At 46.2% G+C, this 15,543-nt stretch overlaps 4 protein-coding genes across 4 annotated transcripts; all 4 read left to right on the plus strand.

The window, feature by feature from the left end:
* The first annotated feature begins 70 nt into the window (after positions 1-70).
* Positions 71-1,137, plus strand: LOC101754633 (E3 ubiquitin-protein ligase ATL23). Its single transcript, XM_004953740.4, has 2 exons — positions 71-367; positions 464-1,137. Exons 1-2 carry the CDS (start codon positions 309-311, stop codon positions 939-941), a joined length of 537 nt encoding a protein of 178 aa, XP_004953797.1. The 5' UTR covers positions 71-308; the 3' UTR covers positions 942-1,137.
* Positions 1,138-1,575: 438 nt separating this feature from the next.
* On the plus strand, positions 1,576-2,752 carry LOC101755058 (E3 ubiquitin-protein ligase ATL23). The gene has a single exon (XM_012843243.2). It carries the CDS (start codon positions 2,051-2,053, stop codon positions 2,483-2,485), a length of 435 nt encoding a protein of 144 aa, XP_012698697.1. The 5' UTR covers positions 1,576-2,050; the 3' UTR covers positions 2,486-2,752.
* A 2,386-nt stretch (positions 2,753-5,138) lies between these two features.
* LOC101755466 (RING-H2 finger protein ATL80-like) lies at positions 5,139-5,892 on the plus strand. The gene has a single exon (XM_004955134.3). The coding sequence runs from the start codon at positions 5,186-5,188 to the stop codon at positions 5,624-5,626; it is 441 nt and encodes a 146-aa protein (XP_004955191.1). The 5' UTR covers positions 5,139-5,185; the 3' UTR covers positions 5,627-5,892.
* A 2,365-nt stretch (positions 5,893-8,257) lies between these two features.
* LOC101755047 (RING-H2 finger protein ATL14) lies at positions 8,258-8,788 on the plus strand. The gene has a single exon (XM_012847507.2). It carries the CDS (start codon positions 8,318-8,320, stop codon positions 8,717-8,719), a length of 402 nt encoding a protein of 133 aa, XP_012702961.1. The 5' UTR covers positions 8,258-8,317; the 3' UTR covers positions 8,720-8,788.
* The last annotated feature ends 6,755 nt before the right edge of the window (positions 8,789-15,543 follow it).

Genomic DNA, 15,543 nt, shown 5'->3' on the forward strand with positions numbered 1-15,543 from the left:
CCCAGCCCAGCTCACCTGGCCGCACCGCGGTTCGAGTCACCCGGTAATCTTCCAAGCCCCTAGCAGGGCAGCACCTCTTGTCGTTTTCACCAACCCAGATGGGCCTTCTAGTGCCATGTACTGATCATTCAACAGTCGCAGTACCCGGTGAGCGATGACCATTTGTTAATCCGATCCAGCACACCGTTTCTTCCAAAGCGAAAGCTTAAAGAATTCAATAATGCTATCCGCAGGACGATCGATGCTGTCGCTTTTAAGAACATGTACTGTGCGGCAAGTTTGTCAAAGAAGCCGGTAATGAGATAGGCATGGAAGATGAATCGATGCAATTGACCTGCACCAGAAGATCCATCGACCCTGCTGCGAGGTGGTTCTTCTACAGCCACTTGCGGATTCCTCTGACTGTCCACTTCTATGGCTTCGGTTAATCTCCTCTGCCCCTCTCGCTTGTCGTCCTAGCTAGGCGCCGTGTCGTGCTCGTTGCGTCAATGGCGGGAGTGACGCTGTCCGTGCTCCTCCTCGTCGCCGGCGTCGTGGCCATGCTCGTGCTGCACATCCTCATCGTCTTCTGGGCGCTCAGGCGGGGCGTCGCCCTCCGCGCCGCGCCGGACGAGGAGCGCGCGGCGGCGGAGGGGCTGTCGGCCGAGGATCTCAACGGGCTGCCGTGCCACGACCACGAGAGCAAGGCCGGCGCGGGCGGCGGCGAGTGCGCGGTGTGCCTGGAGGCGTTCCGGGCCGGGGACCGGTGCCGGGCGCTGCCGGGGTGCGAGCACGGTTTCCACGCGCAGTGCGTGGACCCCTGGCTGCGCAAGAGCCGCGTCTGCCCCGTCTGCCGCGCCGTGGTCGTCGTCGTCGCCGTCGGCCGCGGCAAGGCGGCCGGCACGGTGGCCGCCGCCTCGTCGGAGGTCGTGGCTGAAAGGCAGGGAGGCGCGGATCGGTAGCTGCTAGCTAGTGAGTTCGGCTTCGACTTTGCCGTTTGATTCGTTCGTGCTTGTACATACAGACAGAAAGAAGCAGTTGGTTCTTTGCATTTGCGAAATCTTTAATTTGTTTAGTTGCTACCAGTGTAATGTTCAGTTCATCCTTTGTAATTACGAGCTGATTTGATTCATTCGATAGTGATTACGAGTTGAGAAATCGATTGCGTCCACAACCTGGCCAAATAGGGTGACGTTTCACGACCATCCGGTCCGTGTCGTCGGCGTTGATTTGCTCGATAACCACTAGTCAGAGACAATTTAAACAAGTTCAGCTTGCTTGTACACCGAGGCGGACTGAACATGAGCTGCGGCAGTTTGGCTTGAGTTCAGCTGAATCCGCACTGGACGTGATGCCACGGCGGAGCATATTCCAAAGCTCCCCATCCCGCGGCCGCCGCTGCAGGCCTGAACTCGTTTAACTGTTACCCATGGCTGTCGACCACATCATTACCTCGTCATCGCATTGTTAAGTCGATCAAGTCAAATTCCTCAAAAAGAAAAAAGTCGATCAAATCTTCTTGCTTCTGCAGAATTCTCCCGATTAAAGAAGAATCTGGTGGCGGTGCTGGTACGGATGGGCAGCCTGTCCGTACATCACATAGTACTGCCATCTCAGCAATGGGAATATTCAACGGATATACATCTGGCAACATCATCGACAAGATTATTACTGGATCGTACATCCTCGTACGCCACCTACCGAAGCAGATAGGAACTCCAACGAGGACTTTCATCACAAGTTCAGTGAAAAGCTGAATGATGTAGTGCTTGTTTGGTCCAGACTCCAGACATTCCTGACAGCAAGGATCATGATGCAGCCATTTTTTTTGTAATTAGTACGAAGTATTGTTAATAACATAAATTTATAGTACTCGTAGTCGTAGCAACATGGACGAATTCTACAAGTAAACTGCCGGCTGCAACTTCTCTAGCGTGACCACTACCACACCTGATCACTCAAAAGTCAGAAAGCAAACAAGTCTTCTCTTTTTGTCTCTGTCCTAACTCCTATCCCATATCCTGGACAGCTTGTCTTCTGGGCGCGCGCGTCAGTTCCTTGCTTCGATTGCATGGCGGGAGCCCACTCCGTCGTCTTCCTCGCCACCGGCCTCGCCATGGTGTTCGTCGTCCACGTCCTCGTGCTCTTCTGGGCGCTCAACTGGTGCTGCCGGGCCCAGCCCTCGTCCCGCGTCGGGGAGCGCGCTGAGGAAGAAGGCGGCGGCGGCCTTTCCGCCGAGCAGGTCGGCGAGCTGCCGTGCCACGAGTGCAAGGAGGGGGCGCCCGTCGGCGGCGAGTGCGCGGTGTGCCTGGAGGCGTTCCGCGCCGGCGACCGGCGCAGGGTGCTGCCGGGCTGCGAGCACGGGTTTCACGCCGAGTGCGTGGACTCGTGGCTGCGCAAGAGCCGCCGGTGCCCCATCTGCCGCGCCGTGGTGGTGGCCGCGCGTGGCAAGAACGCCGGCGAGGTGGAGGCGGCCACCGCCCTGGAGATCGTTACCCAAAGATAGCTAGGCTGCCTTTTCCACGTCACGGGTATCATGGCAAGAAACGCCGTAATGTTTGATTGTTTGGTGTTGCCTTAGGCCATTCTCAATACCAGTTTTATGAACAATAAATGAGGTGTTACGTAGGCAATTGTGATGACATGGCACCCTATTTATGATGTAAGAGAAGAAATTAGTTTCATGGGGATGAAACCATGTGTACACGATTTTCAAAATGCTTGTATCTTGCATGTAACCTTGGAAACAACAAAATATGAAACAATGCATTGTGTGAGGTATTTCATCTACGAAATAAATACATTCTTGCTTACATGGCACTCTTGGAAACATAAGCATGAAACTTTGCATTGAGAATGACCTTAATTTACCTTACTTTTGCATACATGTTGTATATAGTTGTAATGAATGCGAGCAGCGTCTTAAACCATCTTGTTTGTAGAACTGATTAGCATATTTTGTTGGCTTAATTAGCTAGATCGAACCGGGCTATAAAGATTCTTTTTCAGCTTGTACATATATTTATAGTCTTTTTTTTGAAGTGACTTTTTTTATGAAACAAAATATATTTATAGTCTTCTTGGTATTTAAGAAGAATTAAACTCCCAGTCCGTTCTATTTAAATTCTCTTTATCTGATCTAAATCACCGAAAATGAAGGTTGTCTTCACCATCCAATTGCTCAATCTCAAAGTCTAGCTTAGGTAAGTCTAATTCATGTCACCTTCACCTTAGAGAAAGGATTTCATCAAACTCAATACATTTCTTGAGACCAAATCCCTTCACAACAAGTCGGGTCATATACTTTGGATGTGACATGTGTTCTTCTTGTTTGAGTGTGCTGACCAACTTGTGTCTTTACAGCCTTGACATTAGACAATTAACAACCCATATGTATAGTACTTATGCAAGGAATTATCTATCCTTTCTTCCATAGCCTACATCAACTCTTTGTTCTCATATTCCATTGCATATGCAAATCACTTATATTTTTGAATTATTAGATATTAATACCATATATTGATCCGAGAAAATATGGTGGAAGGAACTCAATCTCTACTTGATCTGATTTTCTCGGTGGAAGTGATGGTGGATCTGTCCTAGTGGCTGCTCATCCGGGTCATTGGTTTAATTTCGGCATCCAACTCATATTGCTCAGAGCTTTCTCATCACATGTACCATGCAAATTATGTTGGGAATAGTCTTGCGTTGCTTATGAAAGCGCACCTTATAAATTTGATGGAGTACTTACTATTACTATTTTGACTAGTGGGAATATGGTACAAGTATCACTTTATTGTTGATGTTCATGATGAAACGATTTGTGTGAAGAAGCGCAAAGGCCTGAGGGCTAGTAGACTTGTTTCTACTGGGATCGGGGACGCTAGCGTGGTTACGTATAGTACTGTCTCGAGACTATAACTCGAAGTTGGCTCAGGCAGTCTTGAGCTTTGGATTAAGCTCGGCTCGACCTTCTAACAAGATCGAGACCTGAGGCGACAAGTTCGCTGAAGCTCGGCTCGTTGAGTCGTTGACAGCTATAGCAGATTGGCACGAAAGTAGTGAGAAGTGAACAGTGCAGATTGGCACGCCGCACCTTGTCGCAGTCCAATATGCCTAGAACTAGAAGTCTGAAACACCACCTGGAAGTGACGAGGTCACGATGAAGTTCACGTCTGAGTCTGAGGTACTTCCCAAGTTCAGTGCGCTGTTGAGTTTGTTTGCAAACTGAAGCGGACTGAACATGAAATCCGCACCGGAGCATATTCCAAGCTCTCGACACCGCGGCCGCCGCTGCAGGCCTGAACCTGTTTAGCTGTTAATCATACCTGTCGGTTGCAACATTTGCTCGTCATTGCATTGTTAAATCGATCAACGAGTCTTCTGTTTCCGACCAATCTCTTGCGTCTACAGAACTCCCCAGCTTAAAGAATCTGGTAGTGGGAAGTATTCAATGGATTTACAACTGACAAGGGGTCATTATCTAAAAGAATACTTATCTGACAAAATTATGGGTCGAACGTATGTCCTCGTACGCCACCTACCAAAGCATATCCTTCGTATTTTTAAAAAAGAAACTCGCTCTAACGAAGACTTCGGGAGTGTTTGGTTCCACCTTGCTAAATTTTTGCTGCTAAAGTTTAGCAACTTTTAGCTGCTAAACTGCCAAACACCCTTCCTAAAATTTGCTAAAGTTGAGTTGCTAAAGTTTAGCACTTTAGCAAGTGTTTGGTCGCTAAAACTTGCTAAAAGGTGGGCTGGGCAACCTATACCCCTCATTTATTGCTTGTCTCTCCCCTCCTGCGCACCTTTAATAAGGGTAGATAGATCTTTTTACAGCTCATTAAATGCCTTTTAGTAATAGTATCCAAACAACTTTTGCTAAAGTTTAGCAATTAAAGTTTAGCAAATTTTAACTGCTAACCTTAGCAAGAGTAACCAAACAGGACCTTCATCTCACAAGTGCAGTGATAAAACCTGAATGATGTAGCAGTAGTGATATAATACTCGTAGCATCATGGACGACAATGCTTTGCAACTTCTCTAGCGTATCCAAATCCCAAAGTCAGAACCTAGAAGCAACAAGTCTTCTCTTTTGTCTGTCCTGTCCTATATCCTGGTCTCCTGGACAGGTCGTCAGGCACCAGGTCGCAAAGCTAGCTGCCAGGTGCTCGCCCGCGTCAGCTCTTTGCATTGGTCCGATTGCATGGCAGGAACCCACTCCGTCTTCCTCGACACCGGCCTCGCGATGCTGTTCGTCGTCCACTGCGTCGTGCTCCTCTGGGCGCTGAACCGGTGCTGCCGAGCACAAGCCTCGTCCCGCGTCGCCGTCGGGGAGCACGCGGAGGAAGGCGGCGGCGGGGCCGACGGCCTTTCGGCCGACCAGGTCGGCGAGCTGCCGTGCCACAAGTGCAAGGAGGGCTCTGGCGGCGGCGAGTGCGCGGTGTGCCTGGAGGCCTTCCGCGCGGGCGACCGGTGCAAGGTGCTGCCGGGTTGCGAGCACGGGTTCCACGCCGAGTGCGTGGACTCGTGGCTGCGCAAGAGCCGCCGGTGCCCCATCTGCCGCGCCGTGGTGGTGGCCGCGCGTGGCAAGAACGCCGGCGAGGTGGAGGCGGCCACCGCCCTGGAGATCGTTACCCAAAGATAGCTAGGCTGCCTTTTCCACGTCACGGGTATCATGGCAAGAAACGCCGTAATGTTTGATTGTTTGGTGTTGCCTTAGGCCATTCTCAATACCAGTTTTATGAACAATAAATGAGGTGTTATGTAGGCAATTGTGATGACATGGCACCCTATTTATGACGTAAGAGAAGAAATTAGTTTCATGGGGATGAAACCATGTGTACACGATTTTCAAAAGGCTTGTATCTTGCATGTAACCTTGGAAACAACAAAAGATGAAACAATGCATTGTGTGAGGTATTTCATCTATGAAATAATTACATTCTTGCTTACATGGCACTCTTGGAAACATAAGCATGAAACTTTGCATTGAGAATGACCCTAATTTGCCTTACTTTTGCATACATGTTGTATATAGCTGTAATGAATGCGAGCCGCATCTTAAACCATCTTGTTTGTGGAACTGGTTAGCATATTTTGTTGGCTTAATTAGCTAGATCGAACCGGGCTATAAAGATTCCTTTTCGGCTTGTACATATATTTATACTTCTTTTTTTAAGTGACTTTTTTTGAAACGAAATATATTTATAGTCTTCTTGGTATTTAAGAAGAATTAAACTCCCAGTCCGTTCTATGTAAATTCTCTTTATCTGATCTAAATCACCGAAAATGAAGGTTGTCTTCACCATCCAATTGCTCAATCTCAAAGTCTAGCTTGGGTAAGTCTAATTCATGTCACCTTCACCTTAGAGAAAGGATTTCATCAAAATCAATACATTTCTTCAGACCAAATCCCTTCACAATAAGTCTGGTCTTATACTTTGGATGTGACATGTGTTATTCTTGTTTGAGTGTGTTGACCAACTTGTGTCTTTACAACCTTGACAGTAGACAATTAACAACCCATATGCATAGTACTTATGCAAGGAATGATCTATCCTTTCTTCCATAGCCTACATCAACTCTTTGTTCTCATATTCCATTGCATATGCAAAACACTTATATTTTTGAATTATTAGATATTAATACCATATATTGATCTGAGAAAATATGGTGGAAGGAACTCGATCTCTACTTGATCTGATTTTCTCGGTGGAAGTGTTGGTGGATCTGTCCTAGTGGCTGCTCATCCGGGTCATTGGTTTCGGCATCCAACTCATATTGCTCAGAGCTTTCTCATCACATGTACCATGCATATTATGTTGGGAATAGTCTTGCGTTGCTTATGAAAGCGCACCTTATAAGTTTGATGGAGTACTTACTATTTTGACTAGTGGGAATATGGTACAAGTATCACTTTATTGTTGATGTTCATGATGAACCGATTTGTGTGAAGAAGCGCAAAGGCCTGAGGGCTAGTAGACTTGTTTCTACTGGGATCGTGGACGCTAGCGTGGTTACGTATAGTACTGTCTCGAGCCTATAACTCGAAGTTGGCTCAGGCAGTCTTAGAGCTTTGGATTAAGCTCGGCTCGACCTAGGGCAAGTACATTGCTACACGTCAACGGTCTTATAAGTCGTCTCATGCAGTGCCACGTAGGATTTTTGATGATGTGGAGGAGAGAGAGCGAGGAGAGAGAAAGAGGTCGTTGCTTCGCGAAACAACCACCTCATGAGCTAAATTGTAGGACTACGAGATAATTTAACAACCATTGTACGAGTTATTGTTGCCATGCAACTCATAATATTTTATGTTTCTTATGCACAAATTAAAGAATTATATACCACTATCAGACAACTTATAGGATAACCCATTGTACGAATTGCCTGTTGAATCGTCTCAAGATTACGTGTCAATACATGAGACCGCCTATTAGACGATACCAATGCACTTGCCCTAACAAGCTCGAGACCTGAGGCGACAAGTTCGCTGAAGCTCGGCTCGTTGAGTCGTTGACAGCTATAGCAGATTGGCACGAAAGTAGTGAGAAGTGAACAGTGCAGATTGGCACGCCGCACCTTGTCGCAGTCCAATATGCCTAGAACTAGAAGTCTGAAACACCACCTGGAAGTGACGAGGTCACGATGAAGTTCACGTCTGAGTCTGAGGTACTTCCCAAGTTCAGTGCGCTGTTGAGTTTGTTTGCAAACTGAAGCGGACTGAACATGAAATCCGCACCGGAGCATATTCCAAGCTCTCGACACCGCGGCCGCCGCTGCAGGCCTGAACCTGTTTAGCTGTTAATCATGCATGCCTGTCGGTTGCAACATTTGCTCGTCATTGCATTGTTAAATCGATCAACAAGTCTTCTGTTCCGACCAATCTCTTGCGTCTACAGAACTCCCCAGCTTAAAGAATCTGGTAGTGGGAAGTATTCAATGGATTTACAACTGACAAGGGGTCATTATCTAAAAGAATACTTATCTGACAAAATTATGGGTCGAACGTATGTCCTCGTACGCCACCTACCAAAGCATATCCTTCGTATTTTTAAAAAAGAAACTCGCTCTAACGAAGACTTCATCTCACAAGTGCAGTGATAAAACCTGAATGATGTAGCAGTAGTGATATAATACTCGTAGCATCATGGACGACAATGCTTTGCAACTTCTCTAGCGTATCCAAATCCCAAAGTCTGAACTCAGAAGCAACAAGTCTTCTCTTTTGTCTGTCCTGTCCTATATCCTTGTCTCCTGGACAGGTCGTCAGGCTCCAGGTCGCAAAGCTAGCTGCCAGGTGCTCGCCCGCGTCAGCTCTTAGCATTGGTCCGATTGCATGGCAGGAACCCACTCCGTCTTCCTCGACACCGGCCTCGCGATGCTGTTCGTCGTCCACTGCGTCGTGCTCCTCTGGGCGCTGAACCGGTGCTGCCGAGCACAAGCCTCGTCCCGCGTCGCCGTCGGGGAGCGCGCGGAGGAAGGCGGCGGCGGGATCGACGGCCTTTCGGCCGACCAGGTCGGCGAGCTGCCGTGCCACAAGTGCAAGGAAGGCTCTGGCGGCGGCGAGTGCGCGGTGTGCCTGGAGGCCTTCCGCGCGGGCGACCGGTGCAAGGTGCTGCCGGGTTGCGAGCACGGGTTCCACGCGGTGTGCGTGGACTTGTGGCTGCGCAAGAGCCGCCGGTGCCCCATCTGCCGCGCCGATGGTGGCCAGTCAGCCCAAAAACGCCGGCGTGGTTGAGGCTACAGCCGTGGAGATCGTTACCGAAAGATAGCAGATTCTTTTTTTTCATGTCACGGACATGGCAAGAGCGCCGCATCTTTGATTGTTTGCTGTTGGCTTTGCCTAGCTTCCTGCTTTTGGATGCATGCTTGTACAGCTATAATGCTGTTAGCTGTGTTGTAAGTTCAATTTTGTAAGAAAAAGAATTTTAAAATTTAATGCGATTGTAGCTAGATATGTTTTCTTCTACAGAAATTCGAACGTTTTGGAACAAAACTTGCTTGAGTTTCATGAAGTTAGGCCTGTTTGGCACGGCTTTGGCTCGTAAAAAAACAGCTGGCTCTAGCTCGTATGAAAAAGCAGCTTTTTTTAGCTCTGGCTTATTTTGTACGAAAACGTTTGGCAAAACAGCTTCTCCTAGCTTTTTAGAATATATAGAAGATGTCAATTGTCCAAAATACCCTTATATTTCTTTTTTCCCTTTTCTTTTTTTCATTTTTCTTTTCTTTTTCTTTCCTTTTTTTCTTTGTCTTCTCTTCTCCCCTTTTTTCTTTTCCCCTCCTCACTCCTTATCCGACCGGCTCTTTCCTTCTCTCTCTTGCGCGCGGCCGGCGGCTAGGCCATCACCCGCGTCCCCACCTCCGGTCCTCTGCCCTCCACCTTCGGCCCCGCACCCCCACCTCCCGCCGGCAGACACCGCCGATGCTGCGCCCCGCCCGCCGCCATGGACTCCGCCGGCGCATCAGCGCGTCACGCCGCCGTCGGTGCTCCACCTGCCATCGATCCGCCCCAAGCCCGCCGCCGTGGTCTCCGCCGGTGCATCAGGCGCGTCACGCCGCCGCCGCCACCAAGTTAGCCCCGCACCCGTGCCGCTCGGTCCCAAGGACAGCGATGGAATTGGATGGGGATGAGCCGCAATAAGCCACTATTTTTGGCTTCTCGCGCGGGGAGGAACTGAGTCAGCGCATTTTGCGGGGCTTCTCCCGGCTTCTTGCTGCAAGCCATTTTGCTGGTCACCGTTTGGCAAGGCTTCGCCAAAAGCCGCTCACGGAGCCGCGGCAAAAGCCCTGCCAAAGGGAGGCTTAGTTTGAACAGTACTCCATTTCGTACCATCATGTGTGCATGGACAAAGGGGAACCCTTTTACCTTTTTATTCTTCTTTTTGTAAGCGATGGGGTAGAGCGTCAACCATTGCACATCTTCGCTAGGCATACGACATGACCAAATTATAAGTCATTTAGTTTTGTTCTAAGTAGAAAAAATGCATAAATGTGTATAACATCAAACTAATTTCACTAGATAGGTCAAGAAATATATCTTTAGAATACATTTATTTGATATTGTATAGATTAATATATTCTATATAAACTCGATCAAAATTAGCCAAGTTGACCTAAGATAAAATTAAAATGACCTATAATTTAAAATGCATGGATTAGTAGTGTTGTGTGATTCAGTTCCTCAATTGTAACTCTAGAAGCGGAGTTAATTCATAACATTATGATTTGTTGATTTAAAATTTGATTATACGCACATATGTATCGTAAGGGGTTGAGTTATTTCATTTGTCGGGCTCGAGCAATATGTAACAACATTAAGACTGACTGCAAGACACAAAACAGCTTCGTTTAGCTAAGTGAGGCTAGAGTATCTTTTTATGTTCAAAATTTTTTATAACTTTGACTAGGAAAAGTACCAAAATTTACAATTTATAAATGCACCACAAAAATATATTTTGGTAGTACTATAGATATTAATATATATTTTTCTTAAAAATTATTCAATATTACTTGAGTAGTGTAACTTATGACAAAGATAGAACGAACTATAATTTAGAATTAGGGAAGTACTAAAGGACGAAGAAGATCATTGCCGGAACAAAGGTCACAGTAAATTAAGCTCAAGAGTCAGGACACCATAACTTCCCGGACAAATTCATATTGAACAGTTTTAGAGTATCCAGGTTGTTGGAAATTGAGGTGGCCCTAATACCCACTAATATGAGGACTTACACCTAGGACACCAACTCACTCCGGAGTCGGTCAGCCCTTTTAATTTGTAGTTACTTGGTGTGACGGGTCCTTTCGACGGAAGAGCCGCCTTCTCACTTTCAGGTGGTAGAGCCTACCAACAGATGAAGCTGACTTTCGGGTGGCAGAGCCAACCTACGATGAAGTCCAGACTCTTGTGATCCCGGATGACAGAGCCAACCTTTGATGGATCACAACTTATGCACTAAGTACTTAGAAACTATATGGCCCAACTGGGAGACTAACACTTATAAGAAACATAACTTTATTACAACATAACAATATTACACAAGAGTGTACAACACCCTCTCTTTAGTGGCTAGCCTAGCACTCACCCTGTACTTCTACCATACTCCACTCATCTACCATGCTCATGGTTGAATAGCACGGCAAGGAAGGGGTCCTCTATTTATAGGCCAAGGGAGTTTATTGGATGATGACATATGTCCCCCTCTAGAGTTTTCACTAGACAAATATCTATGTTCTACACTATACTAATTTCTTCATGGCAACAACATCTAGTACCTTCATGAAAAATATCATGGATCATGAGTTGTGGTGAAGGCTCTAGAAGTTTGTATTGCTTTCCTTCAACACTCTCCCTCAATGCAAACTTCTCTCCAGAGTTGTCTTGCAGACCATGCCGAGTGCCTCCTGAAACTTCTTGAACTTTGCCTTGTTCAGGCCTTTTGTGAAGATGTCGGCAATCTGCTCATTAGTCTTTTTAGGCACCATCTCAATCTCTCCCTCAAGGACCTTTTCTCTTATGTAGTGGTAATGAACTTGTATGTGCTTGGTCCTTACGTGAAAAACTGGATTTTCTGCTAGGTGTATAGAGGATAAGTTGGTACAGAAAATCCTTAGTCGGTAGTCCGCAGGTTGATGAAGATCCTCCATCAATTGCTTGAGCCATGCGTTCTCTTGTGCTGCCATTGCCGCTGATCAATACTCAGCTCCAGTACTAGATAATGCCATAGTAGGTTGTCTCTTACTGCACCACGATATAGCTCCTGATCCAATACTGAAGAAGTATCCTATGGTTGACTGTCGCGTGCTATAATCTCCAACGTAGTCGGCATCGCAATATCCCATCACCTGGCAATCCTTTATCTTCTTGTATAGAATATCAAAATTGATGGTGCCCTTAACATACCTGAGGATACGCCTGACTGTATCAAGGTGAGACTTCTTTGGATTGCTCATGTATCGACTAACCACTCCAATTGGATAAGAAATATCCGGCCGAGTTAACGTGAGATAGATGAGGCTTCCGACCAGTTGTCGATACATAGTCATGTCCTCCAAGTCCTTTCCTTCATCTTCTTGTAGCCTCACATTAGGATCCATAGAAGTAGAGATAGGCTTGCAGTCAAGCATTCCATACCTTAGTAAAAGATCCTTGGCATATTTCTGTTGACCCAGAAATAGCCCTTCCTTTGTGTGCTCTACCTTAAGTTCAAGGAAGTGATTCAATTCTCCAAGCTCCTTCATTTGAAATCAGATTGAGAGATTTTCTCTTGTCCTTTGTATCTCCTCGGAGTAGTCTCCGCTGATGATCAAATCATCAACATAGACTAGGACTATTGCTAGTCTACCATCCTTGGTCTTCACGAATAAGCTAGAGTCTGATGGAGCGACTTTGAAACCACTTTGTATGATAAACTCACCGATTTTCCCATACCATGCTCGTGGAGCTTGCTTCAAGCCATAGAGAGCCTTCTTTAATTTACAAATGTACTCGGAGTGGATCTTACTCTCAAAGCCTCTTGGTTGCTCCATGTAGATATCCTTGTCAAGCTCGCCATGTAGGTATGCGTTCTTGACATCCATCTACCACAACTTCTAAGACTTGCAAGCGGCTAATGCTAGCAAGACTCGAACAATTGTGATTTTTGCCACCAGACTGAATGTTTCTTCACAGTCCAGCCCATATTGCTCAGAGAAACCTCAAGCTACAAGCCGAGCCTTTACCTCTCAACTGAGCCATCGGGATGAGTCTTTATCTTGTAAACCCATTTGCAAGATATAGGCTTTACTTCCTTTAGTCTTGGCACTAAATCCCATGTTTGATTCTCATTTAGTGCCTTGATTTCTTCCTCCATCGCCTTATGCCACTCGGGGCCTTTGCTGCCTCTTCATATGAAGATGGCTCAATAGGTATAGACTCATCAACTAGGGCGGCATTAGCATACTTTGGATTAGGCTTGCTCGGCCTTGTTGTTCTCCTTAATCCTTGAATAGGCTCGTCAACCTCCACTTGTGGTAGTTGGGGCTCCTCCGAGGTCATCTGATGTACACCAGTCTTCCAAAGGCTCTTGGTTTTGTTTGGGAACTCTCTTTATCTTCACTTGGGGTTGGTGGATCCTCCTCTTTTTCTTGGATTTCTTCTGGAACCTCCTCAAAATCATGTGATTCTAGTAGCTTGACCTTCTCAGGTGACCAGCATATGTTGAGGCTTCATCAAATACTACATTTCTTGAGGTGTAGCACTTTCCTATGGTTGGATCGCAGCACCTCCAACCTTTCCATGCATCATCATAGCCAACAAAGATGCACCAAATCACTTTCTTCTTGAACTTACTCCTTAGGTGATCAGGCACAAACACATACCAAACACAGCCAAATACTTTAAGATGGCTGATCACCGACTTCACCTTCCATAGTAGCTCATGTGGTGACTTGAATCCCATCTTGGGTTGAGATAGCCTATTAATTATATAAGTTGTTGTCCTTGTACACTCAGCCCATAACCTTGTAGGTACGTTCTTGGCATGGAGCAGACTTCGACAAGTCTCCGCAAGATGGCGATTCTTGCGCTTTGCTACTCCATTTTGTTGTGGAGTATTGGGACAAGTTAATTGACTTCTTATTTTATGCTCCTTAAGATAGACAATGAACTCATTTAACAAATACTCTCTCCCATTATCATTATGGAGGTACTTAATTTTCATGTTGAGTTCACCTTCTATCTTCTCCTTAAACTCCTTGAACTTTGTGAAAGCTTCAGACTTCTCTTTCATAAAGTAAACCCAAACGTACCTTGAGAAGTTGTCAATGAAAGTCACCATATACCTCATCCCTCCAATAGATATTTGCTTGACTAGGCTGAAAACATCTGAGTGTATGTGCTCCAATGGCATCTCGGACCGATGTTTCGATTCCTTGTATGGCAATTGATGAACCTTGCTGTACTGATAACCAGCACGAACCGTGTCTATCCGGATGTCCACTTGAGGAAGCCCTTTTAGTACTTCCTTCTGGATCATCTCCTTTAGCTTACCGTTGTTAACGTGTCCAAGACGCACATGCCAAAGATACCAGCCTCATTCCTTTGAGTATTGTCCACATAAGCAGATTCAGCGGAGAGGACATAGACCGATTTTCTCCTCCTTCCTTCCATGATGGGTGTGCCAATAACCTACAATTTCCTAAAAATTGCCACAGCTTCTGGCCCAAAGAGCACGTATTTTCCTTATGTTGTCAACTGAGGAACTGACAATAGATTCTTCTTCAGAGGAACATGATAAACCTTATCGAGTTGGAGTTGCTGACGAACATACCTTGGAACGACCGCCTTCCCAACATGAGAGATGGATAATCTCGAGTTGGCTGCCATAAGCACAACTCTCCTTCCCTTGTATTCGGCTATTCCCTCCAACTTTTTGTCATCACTAATCATGTGATTGGAGCACCTAGAATCGATATCCAATCCTCCTTGTAGTTAACTGTTGGATCAGTTGTTGCTGCAAAAACAAGCACCTCCATGTCCTCCTCCAACTCATCTTCTTCAACGTCTTGACAAATTCAACATCCCACTCTTCTTCACTAGTGTATGCCTCCTTTTTTCTCTCATGTGGTGGTGGCCACATTCCCTTCAAAACGCTTCTCATTCCCTTCAAAGCGCCTCCTTGGAAATCGGCATTCTCAAGCAAAGTGACCCTTATAACCACAATTGAAGCATCCATCCTTTCTTGGTTTTGTTGTTGGTTTTCTCATCCATGGACTCCCCCTGAAGAGCTACTTTTCTCCTTTGGGTGATGCTTGCCACCTTCTATACACCTTGGTTTCGGTTTTCCTTGCCCTCGAGGTGGTCTCTCTTTTTGCTTGTGAAGATAGCCTCCTCTTCTTCCTTCACAGTAATGTCTCCCATCTTCTTAGCTAACTCATCCTGATTAGCCAACAAATTTTCTAGCTCCACCATTGAAGGTTGAGTAGGCCATCCACTCAGATATAAACCCTTGATATTCAGGTCTAAGGCCACTAATGATGATTCTCCTAATACGGGCCTCACCAACCTTCTCATCCAGTGCAAGCTTGGATATATCTCGACAGATGGATTTTACTTTTGTGAAATATTGACTAATACTCAAAGTTACTTGAGAGATACCTAACAGCTCCTTTTCTTAGAGTTGGAGGCGTGCTTCATTCTTCTTCGAGAATCATTTGCCCAGAGTCTCCCAAGCTTCCTTTGGGGTCTCCGCATCTTGGATGTGCTCCAGTAGGTCCTCCTCAATAGTTATCTTCAGCACGAACATGGCCTTACCAGTTTTGATACGTCATTTCCACAAGGCATCGGCACCCTCCTTCTTCGAAGAACTATAGCCACCCTCCTTTGGTGGAGGCACTATTTCAGCGCCTGCAACAACCTCCCATAGATCTTGACCTTGTAGGTATGACTCCATGCAAGTCTTCCAATAGCCATAGTTATGGCTATTGAGCTTCATAATCCTACCACTTGCGCTAGCAAGATCTGCCATGGTAACTGATGCCCGGTGTCAAGTTAGCTTTTTTGGTCCCGGACCAATGAACTTC

This window comes from Setaria italica, chromosome I (genome assembly GCF_000263155.2).
Source record: "Setaria italica strain Yugu1 chromosome I, Setaria_italica_v2.0, whole genome shotgun sequence".
Lineage (NCBI taxonomy): Eukaryota > Viridiplantae > Streptophyta > Magnoliopsida > Poales > Poaceae > Setaria > Setaria italica.